This window comes from Leptosomus discolor, chromosome 8 (genome assembly GCF_034619465.1).
Source record: "Leptosomus discolor isolate bLepDis1 chromosome 8, bLepDis1.hap2, whole genome shotgun sequence".
Classification (NCBI taxonomy): Eukaryota; Metazoa; Chordata; class Aves; order Leptosomiformes; family Leptosomidae; genus Leptosomus; species Leptosomus discolor.
The window spans coordinates 35,498,035-35,515,202 of record NC_141398.1 but is presented as its reverse complement, the minus strand read 5'-3'; the positions used below and the strand labels follow the sequence as shown (position 1 = coordinate 35,515,202).

General features: G+C 41.3%; 1 protein-coding gene across 1 annotated transcript; it reads right to left on the bottom strand.

Annotated features, from left to right (window-relative positions):
• Positions 1–381: 381 nt before the first annotated feature.
• On the bottom strand, positions 382–16,565 carry MCUR1 (mitochondrial calcium uniporter regulator 1). The gene is made up of 9 exons (XM_086469027.1): positions 16,280–16,565; positions 14,633–14,746; positions 13,061–13,164; positions 10,219–10,320; positions 9,055–9,096; positions 6,716–6,787; positions 3,131–3,184; positions 1,900–2,014; positions 382–607 (listed from the first exon to the last, which is right to left on the bottom strand). The coding sequence occupies exons 1-9, from the start codon at positions 16,563–16,565 to the stop codon at positions 552–554; spliced, it is 945 nt and encodes a 314-aa protein (XP_086325153.1). The 3' UTR covers positions 382–551.
• Between the last annotated feature and the right edge of the window lie 603 nt (positions 16,566–17,168).

Here is a 17,168-nt window from a genome sequence, read left to right as displayed (position 1 = left end):
AACAATCACATTGTAAAAACAGCAAAACAAATATTTGATCATAATAACTGTACGAACAAGTGTTAGGAGGAAGGAAGCAAGCACGACTCAGTTCACACAAATCCTACCTACACAGGAGTGCCTCTAATCCACAGAATGTGTAGTTTCAGTTTTGCATTAACAGCCAAGACTTCAGTCTGATACACGCAGCTGACTCCGTGAGCGGGCCCGAGCAGGCCGCGGAACACGACGCCGCAGGTTCTCCTCTCCTGCGGGAAGCCCCGCACGGCTGGTGCGAATGCCAGCCTTTGCAGCAAGCCACACTGCCCTTCCGAACGCAGGGAGACAGCAGAAACGCGTATACCACGCTTTCATCAGAGGGAAGTTTCAAAACAGGCATGACACCTGTACAGTTTGTTTCTAGGCACATCTTTGGTTACATTCTGAATACAGTCTGCTTTACAAAAAAAAAATAAATAAAACAGTGAAGCCTTGGTTAAGTCCAGGCAATGATAAAACTTCTTTTTTTCCAGCAACCAAGACAGTATAAGTCCCTTTAAACTGACGTTTTATTATATCCATAAACGATAAAATCCCAGTGCTACAGTAAGGCATGTAAATACTGAACCTGAAAGAAAAAAATGGGGAGGAAAAAGGAGACATTAAATCATTAGCTCTTGGACCATTTCTGCAGAAAGCTATGTACACTTCTTACTGCAATACTACAAGTCTAACCACCACCCCTTCCCCATGTAAGAAAATAGGATTTTTGATTTACAATAAACAATTCCAAGGTGGAGGGGCACAAAAATGTCAAATAAGAAGGAATGAAAACAAGAATGCAGGAAAACTGGGCTGCAAAACTATCAAAAAGCTGAAAGAAACGCTTAGTTGCTTACTATTCCAAAAAAGATCAATATGGCAAGCTACAGTTGGGAAGTTAGGAAATGAATAATGGGATTATTAAATCACGGTCAAGTATTGAGGAAACGAACAAATGAAAGCTATCTTTAACGAGGCTTATCAGTTTGCAATTTTTTAAATTTCTATTTGAATGAAATCAACTTTCGGTTTCTAGATATACACACAAAAGATTTTTACCATTGTTTCCAATAGGAGCACTTCAAACACAAATTATTTTTAATTTTTTTTTTTCCCCATGCAGAGTTCAACACGTTGTTGAGAAGGGATGGTGGGGAAAAGCATTTCCTCTCATTTTAATAAGTTGCCTTTTATTTTCCAGTAATGGTTCTCTCTAAAGGATCTGCCTGAAGTACAGTACAATGAATAGATGTGACTTCACTTGTGACAAAATCCATTGTAAAAGAATAATCAGAAACTCTAAGTCCCGAGAACAATTTGCTACTGCAAACCTGCTCATTTAATAGCACTGCACACTCAGCAGCAAAATGTCAAAATATTAAAGTTACCTAGGGCAATAATGCAGGCACACACACGTACCTCGTACTTTTCTAGTGCACATGCCTGAAAAATGAAAGTTTAAAGAATATGCGGCACTGAACGGTCAGAAAAAGCTGCAATGTTCTGTGTTGCATATAGATCTCCATCAGACAGATGAAGAAATGCAGGCAGCAGGCTGCTTTTACAAATTAAGTCAGGCACAGAAGTTCCTTTCGGCCCTTGTTTAACAGGCAGGCTTTTAGATTTCTCGCATCCATTATTATTATAGTATAAACCACGGGAAAAAACCCAGAGAGCCATACAGCCCTAGCCCACGCAAAATAAGTTGCAAATCATAGGAAACTTTGTCTGGGTTAAGTACACAAATGAGGCTGCTCATCTTGACTGAAATTATTTCAAGTATTTTTTTTTTTAAATCAGGGCCTGTGTGAATACAGTCAATTGAGAGTTTGCCAACCATTTAACAATGTTTAACAGTTTCATCATCAGATTCCTTACCTGCCAAGTACTTAATATTATCAAGTTTGTGCGATTCGAGCATTGTTTTCAGATCTGCAACTTCAGTGTCTATTTTTCTGTCTGTTTGGGTCAGAGCTCGGTCTTGTTGTGCGTGCTAAAAAACAGCAACAAAATGACGCAATTTAAACAGTTTCTAGTTTATTTAGAAATTCAACCCATCCCTTCAAGTTGTATTTTTGGTTCCTCCTTAAATGTATGTTAATTTGCATTCAGAGAGAGCAAGCTCCTTCCTAGCTGATTATATCCAAGGAATTGAATAACTTGGTGAACTCGGGAAATTTGTATGATTACATGTTCCTTAACACGCAACCTAGAAAGTGGCAGAGTCATATGCCTTCTTATCTCAATCTAGCAGCATAAATATTAACTTGAAACTGTTGCTCAGCCCACTGATATTAAAGTCACTGCTCAATTACAAGAGCTATTGAGAAGTCTAAGAGCTTCTTGTGACAAAAACATATGGGAACATAAAGATTTATGGATCATTAGAAAAACCAAGGATTGGTCTTCTGATGTAAAAAAGCATGTCTTCACCTTGTAATGAATTCTACCACAAAAACAGCTACAGACAAATTCAGAAGCTGATTATGACAGAAGAGAGGACTTCTGTATAAAAAAAAAAAAAGGGATAGAATTATTATTCAAAAAAGGCTGAAAGATCAAACTTGTAAACTGAAAACAGTGGCTGCTGAGTTGCTTATATTTTCAAATCAGCACTACTGAAATATTGTGAATTAGTTGATGATTTACTGCTAGACATCTTCCTAGGGATACTTCCCTATGCTACAGAAAGGAAACAAAAAGAAGAGGAAATGCTTGGTAAAAGCGTCCTCTAAAATGAAGCCAAATCGCTCTAGCAATGTGTTTCAGTCTCAGTGAACACAGGGGAAAAAAATTAATTTACAAACTAACATTAAACGTAGAATTCCATCTAGTGCAAATACTACATGCATCAAGTTTCAAAACAAAGTGACCACTGAACAGTTTATGTAGACATCTAGAGAGTCTAGTAATACATATGAAAGCCTTTTTACTCTGAGACAGTTCCACTACCTGTGCCAATACGAAAATACACAGGAAATCATGAAGCACAATGACATTTTGTACATTAAAGTGACCAAAGACATGGACAATTCCAAAAAGAATACCAGGTCTACAACACAAGTGAAAAAAAGATTTTCTGTATAATAATCAGCTATCAAGTTCTTACCAATTCCACTATTTCTGTCCTCATTTCAAGTAGTTTTCTTTCATTAAGTGAGTACTATGCAAAAAAAAAAAAAAAAAAAAGATAAACATGATATTGTCATTAAACTTTCCCGTCCACACACTTAAAAGCATATTTCTTTGTTTCCAAACTCTCTAGAACACTGAATCCGCACAAGATTATCTTGTCCAGCTGACACCACTTCGGAGACAGTATTGCAGGATAATTGCTGCCCTTCAGAAAAGCACAATTTATATGGGTGTTCATCCACACTTCTGAATTGTAAAGTGCACAAATTCCATCAGACACTGATCTTCTGCAAAACCCGTATAGCTTAATAAGCAGCTGGAAGAAAGGCTGGCAGATTTGCATTTCTGAAAAGCAAAGATTTGTGATTCTAAACAGAAACTCTGGAACGACTGACTAATTCATTGAGCGTACAAGCACAATTAAGACTGAACCACCTACTTTCTTCAGGAAGGGGAGCACAGCTTCAAAACATCGTATAAAACTCCGCTACCAAAGACACGTTTAGCCAGCATTGCATGCGCTCACCATGGGCATTATTCTGACCATCACTTCATCATGTATTTGTTAAATATAGAATATTGGTATCTCATGTTAAGCCATGCACTTGTGGAACATTAGAAGTTTGTCTTATTTTTATGTTACAGCTATTTGGGTTCAAGGAGAGTTAAATCCAAATTAAAGAATCATACCTTTAAGGCAGGTTACCTTTCTGACTCACAAATAAGCATGATTTACCCTGACATCTATAATGGTTCCTGTCCCACTACTGGAGCAATTCAGTCACTCGTCGACATCTGCTAAACCACCAGTCTATAGTGCAGAGTACTGAGGTCATCAGGCACCCATCTCGGAACCCTCAGTTATGTACCCATAACCTCCTCTGTTGACATTCCCATGTGGAAAGCTGCTTTATTTTCCTCCACTCTGGAAGCTTATTCCACTTTAATAGTAAACTCAGGTTAATTGTCTCAGCATTGAAAAACCCTCTGTAAAGATCTAGAGCTCTAGTTGGAGTTGTGACTGGTCTAAATTTGAAGTTACGAGACAGTGAGCTGCTACAAATGTAGAAAATTACATAACAAAGGCAAATAACAGCATGTCTACAATTAATGAAACAGTTGCTAGATTCTGCAAAATGCAGAGTGATAAAAAAAGAAATTCAGATATTTTATATAAATATACATTTTTTTAAAGTGGTAAAATGGAAGGATATTTCTAGAAGAATCTAATTAAAATTATGTTTGCAGTGCAATTTCACATAAAATTGGATCTCACATTAATAAACTAATAATCACTGTCAGAAGAACCATGACATTTGAAATAAATGATTTTATGGGTTGAAAGAGCTTGTTTGTTTTACTTTAAATAGATGCTACTAGCCAAACACACATTTTCTGAATAATTTATATTCCACAAGCTTCTTTCTTGATGTTTGTGTTTGTTAAAGTTTTGCTTTGCGGCTAGAACTCTCTAGGTCCAACCCAAGGATTTTAAATTCAAGTTTAAGGCAGTGAAATACATCCGTTTACTGCAAGGTATCACCATGCATCTGCAGTAACACCAGTGCATAAAAAACAGGAGGAAAGATAAGGTTAAACCTCTACCCTGAAGTTTACAGCTGGGACATTTCCCCTTAAGTGCACGTTTTTCACAGTCCAGAGAAAATTCTGTTTTGTCAGATGCACCTTGAGATTTTTAACAGCAAGCTTCAAACACAGCATGTGTGCATGTGATGCATGAACACGTGAATATACATAGGAATTGGCACCGTACTTCAAGTTTTTAAACCACATTTGTATCACTGCAGATACAAATAACAGCATAAGCAGATGTGCATTAAGCAATATAGGATTCTCCAAGAAACATAAAGTGGAAAGAACTAATTAAAAGATAAAGCATTTTGAGTTTGAAATATCAAAGACTGCCCACATCAGCACTGACAAATTAAGAAATTCTCCTTCAGTACTTATTCCAAGCAAAACTGAAGCATAAGAACACTTTACTTAGTGCTTCAAGTTAAGTCAATTTAAACTTAACGACATTTTTCTTCTGAATAGTAACTTAGTAAGAATGCACAGTCACCTTCAATTGTCCTGAGTTTTGCTCAGAGGAAGCTGGATATTCAGTCCTAAGTCACATTACAACTGAAGTACATATGATAACGATGCTTTGCCTACTACAGAAAATACTGGATTACATCTCTCCCCCAGCTTAACACAGATGCTACAACCCGCTTCCCATTCACCTGCCTTTTTCCTTTTCTGTTCGTGCATGGCAGGGCTGGCAATGAAAGTGGAGGAGGCAGAGGAAGAAAATAGAAAAGAGCAGTTTTCATTGACACTATGAAATTAAAGCTGCACAACAGACTACAACGTTGGTCAGCTTTCTCAAGAGAAAGTTGATGTGCACCACTTGCTTTTCCTAGGAGAGTCAAAATAATGGAGTGGTCTGAGCAACGCGCAGAGTTCAGACTGCAGGATCCTACACAAATATACAAGAAAACACTAGTGCCTCATTTATCACTGGTGAAGTGGTTTTAAATAGGTTTTGTAAGCCCAAAGTACTGCAAAGCTTACGATCTACACAGTTAATACATTTGGTATAATGTTTTTTTAAAACATTAGCATAACGTATTAACCTTGAAACAAGAATTCTTCCTGCTCAAACTGTGCTTTATTCAAGCATCTACCATGGGACAACAGACTGTTGGTAATTACATAATTCACAGACACAATCATTGTGAAAAACTTCAGGGGCCAGACACAGAAAATAAATGGTATCTACTTGAACAGTTCTTACTGCCTAGGTCAGAGATAAGCTTTACATCTTCATCACACACCTGTGAAAAAGGACTGACTAAAATAAAATAATCAAAAAATGTCATTAAAAGATCTTTTAATTTAGAAGATGCAATTTGAGATCCTAAAAGCTATTACAAAAAAAAAGTATCTATGGGAACAGAACTCTATTTAGAGTGCTACATGTAATGCAAAACCATGTTTTTCTTCTAATTCTTCATCTACGTTGTTCTAATTTAAAATCACATGCATTCAGTTCTACCAGGTATTTCAAAGTCCAAACCACTGTGAACAGTATCGGTTACAACTAAAAAAAAATAAAACCAAATTACAACTATTTTCACAATAGGTGTTTCCTGACAAACTAGCTAAGCTATAAATTCTCTAGCCGCAGGGAAATGAAACATCTTCAATGACGATAAATTCAATGAAATGTGTAAACTTAATTAGGCATGAAAGCAGAGAAAGATATACTAATAATACAGAAAACCTCTAGGCAGCTAGTCAGCTGATTTAGATTAAATATCTAATATATTTAAGTGTAATGTGTTAATCCTGTTTAAACCAGTATCAAAACAGACATACAAACCCAAACATGGCACCTTGTACCACAGCAGCATACAGATGAGTAATTGGATTAAAACCATCTTGAAGGTGAATGATACTACAGATGAATATGAAAATGCTCTTTGGGTAAGATGCTCTTATTTGGCGATTACTCACTGTTTGATGTTTCTAGAAGAAAGTAATCGAAACTTACCAATTCTTTTACTCTGCTCTTCTCTAGGTTTAGGTTTAACTTGTTATCTGCACGAACTTTGGTAATTTCATCCTAACGGGGAAAAAAATGATAAAGCAGCAAGCAAGACTTTCTATTTAATCGTAAGTAGGAAAGAATTAGACAAATACATCATGCCTTTCTTTACCTCTCCCAGGAATCAAGCTTCTCTCCAATTAACGTACATAATTTTCAAAAGTATAAGTACTCCTATTCCTCCCCCAGGAAATACTCATATTCCAGAGTATGAGCTGGATCTCAGAATCAAAACCTAAGAATTACTTTTAAAACCAGAACACTGAGAACAGCACTTACTTGAGAGCACATCCTTCTATGAATACTGGGAGTATTTCATATATCTGGTAATACACTCCAAATTCTAGAAATCCATGCCTGAGTGCACCTCTAAGTTGGACTTCCTCCACGATGCAACCTTGACGCTCAAAATAACTTTAAAAGCAGTTTCTAATTTTCCAATGAAATTGAAAATCTGTTTCTAAAGATTACATCTAGGGCTTTCAGAAAAGCTAAAGATATTTCAGAAGTCAAGAAATGTTTATTATATTTTTAAAAGTCTAACTTTTTAAAACTACCGTAAGTTGTACACTGGCATTTTACTTCACCAATAGCTGAAAGGGATTCCTGCTCTTCTCAGTCAGACCTGCCATTTTAAGGCAACCTCTTGGCAGGAATTCCAGCCAACTGACAGTTCGTCACGCGGCAAACTGCTGATAAGATGAATGTGAGGGGGGACCAAAAGACTGTCAATGTTCTGGGAGATTCTACTATTAAAACTAAGCAAGCATCTTCAAGTAGGCCAACGTCAACTAGTCAAGAGTTGATTAAGTTAGCATGAATAATAAGACTCAATTTCTATGTTTGAATTTTTGAACTTCTAACTGGTTTATGATTAGATGTCATTACAACACAATACATTACAGTTTAATGAATCAAAAACTATAAATATTTTTTCTTAAATTTTTACAATATTATGTCTTTCATCTTTCAGAGGAACAAGTATGAGCAAACATAAAATAACTTGCCCTTGTGAGAATTACATTTACAGTTAAAAGTAAAATTTAAAGACACCTAGCTTTTAACAAGAGATGACTCAGATCCTTGATGCCCTAGCAGTGGATTACACTAACTCATTTATATGCAGTTAGAACCATAAAATAAGTTACAATTCAAAAATTAGATGCTGAATGTATTTTTAAGTGGTATTCTGAAAACCCAGATGCATTAAGCACTTCATAACACAGTATGAAACATGCAGGATTAGCCTTGAGTAATTTACATTCTCCTTTTGGAGATAACACGCAAAAAGAAATTGAAACCATGAGAAAGAAATGGCAAGGAGGCACTAGGCTGAGTTTGACCATGCTGTCAGCTAGCTCAGCAAGTCCGATAGTGTGCCAGTTTCACGGACAAATCCTAGGGAAAGAACAGTGCTCCATCCTTCCAGCTAAGAAGGACACCACAGCAGGAAACAGCATTTCTCTAGTGAGATGACCTTACTGTTAATGTTTCCCAATTTCCAACCTTAACCACTCTTGCGAGATTGTTCATGTGTAAAGGCTGCTTACGACTCCACAGCCACTGAAATAAGAGACTTTTAAGACAATCTTGGTTTTGATGGTAGAAGGGTGTTTGGAGTGCTATTCAGGAACAGAAACACAGCACTGATGCTTAAACCTGGTACGAATACGAATCCGTATGATTATTAACATAGTAAGTTTTCTACAGAGAGTCTGTTTTCATACAATGGTAGTTTGCTCCCAAACAAATGGGACCAAACACAGTCATCTCAAACTTAATCGCCTAAAGAAGCCATTTAAAAGCTATTTTAAATTCTGGTCAGCTAACAGAGAAGTTTTCAGAGAAAAACAAACAAACAAACAATAAACCACAAGCCAAAACTCAAACCAATTAGTAAGTGCTGGAATTTTAAAAGTATGTTGCATCTTCGCATGCAACAGGCAGCCCTAAATGCACTCAGCCTTAACCATGACATGGCAGACACCTTCTGAATCTGAATTAAGGACATTAAGTAAAAAAATAAATTAAAAAATCTTCAGTTGATTTTTTCTTCACCTCTTCTACCATTCAGTCCTCTGTCACCATAAATGAAGGATGCATGAAATTGTCTTTGCTGGAGCCCACAGTGTACCATCAACTGCCATTTCAGTTATCCTATATACCACAACAATTAAGCAAAGCTTTTAAAATAACGCCTTGAAAACATCAATTTTTTTTTTTTTTTTTTTTTAAAGCAAATCAGACAGGCATTAATTCTTAATTATACTGGTATGGTGTCTTACCATGACTTGCTTCTTTATCTGCTGGAGTTCGAGTTTTATTTTCTGGAAGAACAGAAAAAAAAAAAATTGTACACTGTATTATTGCACATAAAACCACATAATCTAGAAATACTAATGAATTTGCATGACCACTAACAAGACTATAATCCAGCATGTGAAAAGGAAGGCAAAACAAGTGCGGTTTAATCCTGTCTCCCCAGTATGTGTATAGATCATCCAGTCCAACCCCCTCCTAAAATCACAGGCAACTAGAGCATGGTGCTCGTGTTTAGAGTACCTCCAGGACAGGGACTCCACAGCCTCTCTGGGTATCCTACACTCCAGTGCTCTACCACCCCTACAGCAAAAAGGGTTTTCTGTCTAAACAGAATTTCCCACATTTTGGTCTGTGCCAATTACTTTTTGTTCTGTCACAGGACAACACCTGAAAGAGCCTGTCTCTGTCATCTTTATACCTTCAAATATTTGTGTACATTGATGAGATCCCCACTGAGCCTTCTCCTCTCCAGGCTAAACAGTCCCAGCTCTCACAGTCTTTCCTTGTATGTCAGATGTCCCTTACTGATCTTTGTGGCCATTTGTTGGACCCTGTCCAGCATGTCCACATCTCTTGCACTGGGAAGCCCAGAACTGGACCCACCACTGCAGATGAAGTCTCACCAGTGCCAGGCAGAGGGGAAGGATCACCTCCCTTGACCCACTGGCAGCCCATCTAACACAGCACACAAGGCTGTTAGACTTCTTTGTCATAAAGGCTCATTGCTGGCTCGTGGTCAGCCTGGTGTCCATTGGGATCCTCAGGTCCTCTTCTGCAAAACTGTCTTCCAGCTGGTCAGCCCCAGCCTGTCCTAATGTGTGGGGCTATTTGTCCTCAGGGGCAGGACTTAGCATTACCATGTGTTCAACTTCATGAGATTCCTGTTCAGCACATCTCCCCAGCTTGTTGATGTCCCTCTGAAGGGCAGCACAACTGCCTGGTCTATCAGCTGCTGCCCCCAGCTCTGTATCATCTGTGGACTTGCTGAGAGTGCACTCTGCCCCATCAACAAGGTCATTAATGCAGGTGTTAAACCATACTGGCCCCAGAGCCAACCCCTTGGGTACAAGATGACTCTTTTACATCGCTAGAAAAAAATAAGCCCATTCCAAGATAGTGATTTTTACCTCATTTTCTGAACAAAGTGCTGAAAATTCACTTTTTTCCAAAATAATCATGTCCTTTTTTACGCCACCAATATGGGACATTACTTGCTGAAGTGCAATTTCCTTGAAAAGAGGGAAGAAAAACCTCAGAACATATTATAACGATAATGCTTTTTCTCATTTGTGCCTACAAATTTGATAGGCTAATTTTGGTACCCTGAAATTTTTTAATTCAGCAATTTCAGATGGACTTTCTGAGTTTCAGAAAGCAAGATAAATTGACAGTGATGGAATAAGCAAGTTAGGCTCAAACGTCGGTAATGTTTGACAAAATTAACAATACAAACACAGATCAGAATAATTCAGTTAATAGCCTACGAAATAGTTTCTTCCAAGTCTTCAAATTCTCAAGCTAGCAAAGCCATTAGGGAGAGAAGAGGTACCTCAAAGCTAAATGAAGGAAGCTGGCTTTCAGACCAAAACTTCTCAGTGCAACCATCCTCCTTTGCAATTACCTCCTTTTTTACCTCCCCCTGCAAGGGGGACAAGCAAGAATTGCTTGTCAAAACAAACAAGAAATTCTCTGCAGCTTTTAAGAATGGAAAAGTCTGTAGACATTGTTCTAGACCCTACACTACCTACACATGCAAACAGGGACCGCCTTCCCTTCTCTTAAGATCTTCCCCCTAATAAGTAGTGCCTTGATTTTGATTCTGGACTAAGAACCCTACAAATCTGCCACAGCACCCTAACTTCACTTTTGTCAGGAAACATTATTCTAACTTACCAGTATTGTATTTCTAAGTGGCACCTGGAGACACCTCACCAGGCTACCTGACCACATCACTGAAAAAAAATGGCTCCGTGTACCAGACAAGTTACAAAACGTCTACAGGAAGAGTACTGCCATGGACACCTCCTCTCTTACTCCCTGATGCCTCCAGCTTGCTTCTGTTCTCTTCCCGCTTCACTGAGCTGAGTAAAACAGAGAACAGACTCTTCCATATTCTTTCTCTTCTTCATACATACACACATATATTTTTTTCCCCCTAAGGCTTTATCTAACCAGTGTAATGTTCAGACTGTTATGCACCCAACTAGGGTCTAACGGCAACAGCTTCATCCACAGCTTTCCAAATCCTCTTCCAACTCATCATTTTCTTTTTGCATAAGCTCTCATGCATTCAACGACTATAAGGAACTACAGGTTCTATGATGTTGCCCAGAGTTCACGGCACACACACCTCCTGAGCTGCTTCTATCTCATGCTGTCCACACCTGCACATTTCAATTGTAATGACAGAAAGTCACCTGAGGTTGGAACCTACAAGACCGTCTCAGAAAACATTTGCCATCAGGACAACAAAGGAAAACCTGTCTCATTCAAAAAAAGCTGGGCATAGAAGGAGGCAGAGATGTAATGGCTGCTGATTGTAAAATATAACCAGCCATGGGAGCAAGGGTCTCTTTAACACTGCATTCTGTGATTGACCGTGGAACAAGTTCAGCACAGGGGGAGGAAGCTCGACCACATCTGGGAGGTGGAGGGAGGAAAGATGAGCTGAAGCCTCCTCAGATGGAAGGTGGTGCAAGAGTCCAGATATTCCACTTCTTCATGAGAAGCCCTACTGCCATGACTATTACATACTAAGGAGACAGGAGCTGCTGTTCTCTTGTGTTTTAAGACAGCAGCCCTATCACTATGAAATAAGTTAAAGCCCATGTTCAGAAGGTGACTTGGGGCCGTGAACCCCAGCCTCCCAGAGCAGCCCAAGAGGTTGTACTTCAGCTACGTTTCTTGTCAGCGTTGTCTGTGTGACCAGCCTACATGTCAGGGAACTCCAGAGTATCAGACATTGTGAATCCCATTCAATGATGTTTGAGTTCCACATGCAGTGAATCATGTCTTACTCTGAATTGCAGTTTCATTTCTGGAGCCAGATGCCTAAGAGCTCACCACGGCCATAGTCAACACCGTCACGTCCAATTCCTTACATGGATCTACCTTTGTATGACCCGACAAAGGGCCCCAAAAATCACAGCCAGTATTAGGACAAGAAGCCTTGCCTCCAGACAAATATTCAGTAAAACAATCATTCCCTCACAAGTCAAAGCTAACAACTCAGTTCAGTTGTCCGCGATTCCTGGTAGCCAGGAAGGATCTCTGTGGATACTCAGCATTATCAGTCTATTTCCAAACAAGTTTTCTTCACTTCCTCTCACCAAGATGCATATGCTGGGTAGGTTTAGAGGACACCATGAACGATGTATGCATCAAAGGGAAAGGAGATAATGTCAATATCAGCATCTAAACTATACATGTTCCTGTATCTTATCAGTGTATACAACTACAGCAATCACGCCCTAAAAACTTTATATAAAAACAGAAATTCAGCTCAATTCTAACCCAACATAAATGTCATTGTGACACAAAGAGATAAATAAAAAGGTACCACAAAACACGGCAGTAAATCACTGAGGGAATCTGTACTTCCTTGTTACAAGTCTACATAAGAATGTATGTAGGAGCTGTAACTGTTCAAATCCATGCACTGAAAACCTCCTATGTCTGTCTAAAAACCTTCTCAGTAATTCTATTTCATGCTACAACAAGGTTGAAACCAAAAAACTACCTGTGGTTTGAGTATCAACTCAGTACCTAAATCTCAAGGTCATCTCCAACACTTTGGTAAGTATTGGATAAACTTAAGACAAAATGCACTAGTCAACAGACAGGAGCGTTTGTTCCTCACCTTCAAACTTTTAAAATACTGTGTCTAACAGTAATAAATAGCAACACATTTCATTAGCAGGCATACTAGGTTTCCATTTACTTTAACTCCACCATTGTCTCTGATCTAACCTGCTGTACTTTAGTGACCATGTCCTTGTAAATCACATCCAGGTTGGTGTTCATAATTTTCACTAACGCAGACACAATGACCTCCGACTGCTGAGTAGTGAACCCTAAGCAAAACAAAATGCAACAACATTCAGAGAGAGATCTAAATCTGGACAGTTTACAGAAATGCCACTCGGCACCAAGTTAAAACGAACATCAGTTACGAAAGATAACAAAACATACTCCTCTTGGTCCAGCACTAACAAAAGAACACAACCAGTCAGGACATCCAAGTTCCCCCACCCCAAAATTACATCTGTGACATAGCATAGCCGCTCCTATAGTACAGCACTAGTAAGCACCAGCAGGATAAACACTAGAATTTTTCCAGAAGTGTTATGGGATGTCATCTCTCACATGTGGTTAGCTCTACAAGCAAGAATTCCGACCCTGAAAAGCAGATACTTACTTTCAGGACACTATAAATCTTCGGTACCACTGAACTCAACGACTGAAGTCAGAGCTGACTGCCCTGGTTTTAGGCCTAGAAGCCTCAGAGCCCCTACTAGAAACCTTTCAATCCAAATATATTGGGACCTGTTGTAAAACGTTGTCCACTTAGAAATATGCTCAACTTTTCCACTTTCAAAATGTGGAAGTGTCACCAATAAGATTTAATCACCATGAGAAGAAACACTTGCAAAAGCATGATTGTCTCAAGCTAACTGGCAGTCAAGTGTCAGAAAGCACGTACGGGGTTTGAGAGCAAGCTGCGTTCAGCAGCTGAGCTGGTACAATAGTTTGCCACCACCAAAAGGAAGAGATACCTCTCCTCCCTCCCTCGCTTCTTATCCCTCCTCCTGACACATTTGATGCGTCCTGGTGCTCATGCAACTGCTCTGCGGACTCATTAAATTAGCATCTCAAAACACCAATCAAGCAAAAGAGCTGGAGAGTTTTCTGAGAATTAGGTTGGCACATGGAAAGAGATGAAAGCAGGGGGCAGGGGAAAGGGACTAGGATCTCTCCTTTTCAGGGACAGAGAGCTGTCAGAAGTCAATTCAGTTGGGCTGAACTTCCCTTTAAGGTACCTTCTCCACCTCAGCAACATTATCATGAATCCAAAATAATCTATTCCATCTATGTTTCGGTGTAAGAACAGACATGTTTTACATAGTATTCTATATTCTACCTGCATTTTACATAGCAGTCTGTATTCAGCCCTATTTTAATACACTGCTGCATATTCAAGGTGCTAAATACTAAATATGTAGGAATCCAATTAATACATTTTAAACCACTACCTGGAAAACTCAGGTTTTTACTCTCAGTTCTTAACATTTAAGTTCTCTTTAGCATTTTTAAGTACCAGTAGGATAATAAATTATTCCAACTGAAGTTATATAAGCTTGCTGTTTCCTTTTGGAAGTAGTAAAAACCTACATGTTCCTACCCACTAATTAAAAAAAATAAAAATCCATAAAACTGAAGCTGTAACATCACATCTCAAGGAGAAGTAAGTAACAAACTTTGTAAACTATAAACCATTCATGAAACGACATTAAAAATAGCCACCCATTTCTAGCAAATTACCATTTTCTTCCAAGAGGCACACCAGCGCATGAGTGTCAAAAAAAAGCTTCCTATTTCCCAACATGGAAATATTTGCTTTGCTTTGCAGAGATGATGATGCAGAGGTGCTTACATCTGAAGAAAAAACAAATGAACAAAATGTAAGTTACTTTTAAGAAAGAATATTTAATCAACATATTTGCTTTCCAGGAGTTCCCTTACTACCCCAAATATTTTTCATTGTTGCCAAAATACTAGATTGTGCATTGAGATTATCGCAGCTTGCTCGAAACTGAAAAGGCACCCAACTAAAAAGCTTAAAAATACAATACAATGCTACTGCTGCACTTATGTGATGCTCTCCAAGAACATAACGTCCTAGAAAAATCCCACCAAGCACCAGGGTCTTAAAATTGTTCCCTTAGCATTATCAGTGGAAGCTGTGAGCACTTCATAGCTCTGACGGCTAAATCCACAGATTCTTTCCATTCTTCATTAAAGAAGTAAACCTGTGTTAGTTGCCCTTCAGACAAAAAGAAATCACTCACAGTTTGACATTTGGTATTTTTACATAAAACATTTTCAACATTGAGTGCAAATCTAAGACAGTGAAGTCTCTGCTTGGACATTTGTATAAAGTAGGTGACACAAAGAATGCAAGATGGAACAGAGGTAAGTTGTCAGGGGCCAGAACTCTCTGTCACAGAATCAAGGAACAGTTTGGGTTGGAAGGGACCTTAAAGACCATCTTGTTCCAACCCCCCTGCCGTGGGCAGGGACACCTCCCACTAGACCAGGTTGCTCCAAGCCCCATCCAGCCTGGCCTTGAACACTGCCAGGGAGGGGGCAGCCACAGCTGCTCTGGGCAACCTGTGCCAGTGCCTCACCACCCTCACAGTGAAGAATTTTTTCCTAGTATCTGATCTAAATCTCTCCCATTTCAGCTTGAAACCGTTACCCCTCATCCTACCACTACCCTTCCTGATCAAGAATCCCTCCCCACCTTTCCTCTGGCCCCTTTTAGGTACTGGAAGGCCGCTAGAAGGTCTCCCCGGAGTCTTCTCTTCTCCAGACTGAACAACCCCAACTCTCTCAGCCTGTCCTCACAGGGGAGGTGCTCCAGCCCCCTAAGCATCTTGTGGACCCACTCGAAGAGGTCCAGGTCTTTCTTATACTGGGAGCCCCAGAGCTGGATGTAGCACTGCAGGTGGGGTCTCACCAGAGCAGAGCAGAGGAGCAGAATCCCCTCCCTCAATCTGCTGGCCACGCTGCTTGTGACGCACCCCAGATTGTGATTGGCTTTCTGGACTCCAAGCGCACATTGCTGGGTCATGTTCAGTTTTCCACCCACCAGCACCCCAAGTCCCTCTCCGCAGGGCTGCTCTAGATCCACTCATCGCCCAGCCTGTGTCTGTGCTTGAGATTGCCCTGACCCAGGTGCAGGGCCTTGCACGAGGCCTTGCTGAACCCACGAAGCGCGCACGGGCCCACCTCTCCACCCTGCCCAGGTCCCCCCGGACGATCTCGGCGGGACCCAGCCCTCACAACCACCCCAAGGGAGTCCCCGAGCTGCTGCACACAGCGCCGCCGCATCCCCGCAGGCCCCCGCGCTCCCGGGGGACAGGCAAGGTGACGGGACCCGCCCCAGCGCCCCCCGTCAGCGCTCACCCCGCTCCCCGCAGCGGCGGCGGCTTCTCTCCGGGCCGGCCCCGCTGACGGCCCTTCCCCGCCCCGCCCCGCCGCCAAGGGCCGTGGCAGCCCCCCCGCCTCCCGCCGGCGTGGCCGAGCGCTGCCAGTCGCCGAGGCAGTGGCGGGCGGGGGAAGGGGGCGCGCGGCGGTCACGTGAGGCGGCGGCGGCGGCGAACGGGAGGGCGCCGTCCCCGCCGCGCGGCCGCAGCAGCAGCAGTGCCCGCTTCCCGCCGCTCACAGCCGCGGCCGCCTGGCCTCTGGCCATGGCCGCGCCACCTGGTCCCGATGGCGGAAGGGGGAAAACCGCCACCGCTACGGGAATGCCATCGCCGAACCACCCCAGCCTCTCGCTTCCGCTATAGGCGGTGCCTTACTTCCGCCTCCGGCACGTGACGCCGCGGGAGGCTGTGGCGGTTGATTTTGTGACTCACGCGGCGGCTGCGGCGTGAAGAATGTTGCGGGCGGGCAGAGAGAGACCCGCTCCCCGGTGTCGTCCTAGGGCCGCGGCGGTACCGGCCCCTCGGGCCGGGAGTCAGCCGTTAGCGGGAGAGGCGGCACTGCTATTCCCGGCCGTTATTTAAGTGAAAAAACCAGTATTTTGGGAGGGGGGGGGGTTGTGCCGGTGCTGCAGGACGGTCATGGCCTGGTGCTCCTGAATAACGTTTTTCTTCGTTCTGGGCGAAGATAAGACAGTAGAAAATGTGCCTTTCAGAGTGTTCTGTAATGAGACTCAGATTTCGGGATTCAAATTATTAACCCCGTAATTTGCAGAATTAGGCAACTTGGTGGATCTAAGGGTCTGGAGCCTTAATCATCAAACTGTTGCCATAACCCCTGGAGTGGGTGAGGCCTGCTGTGCTCTCAATTC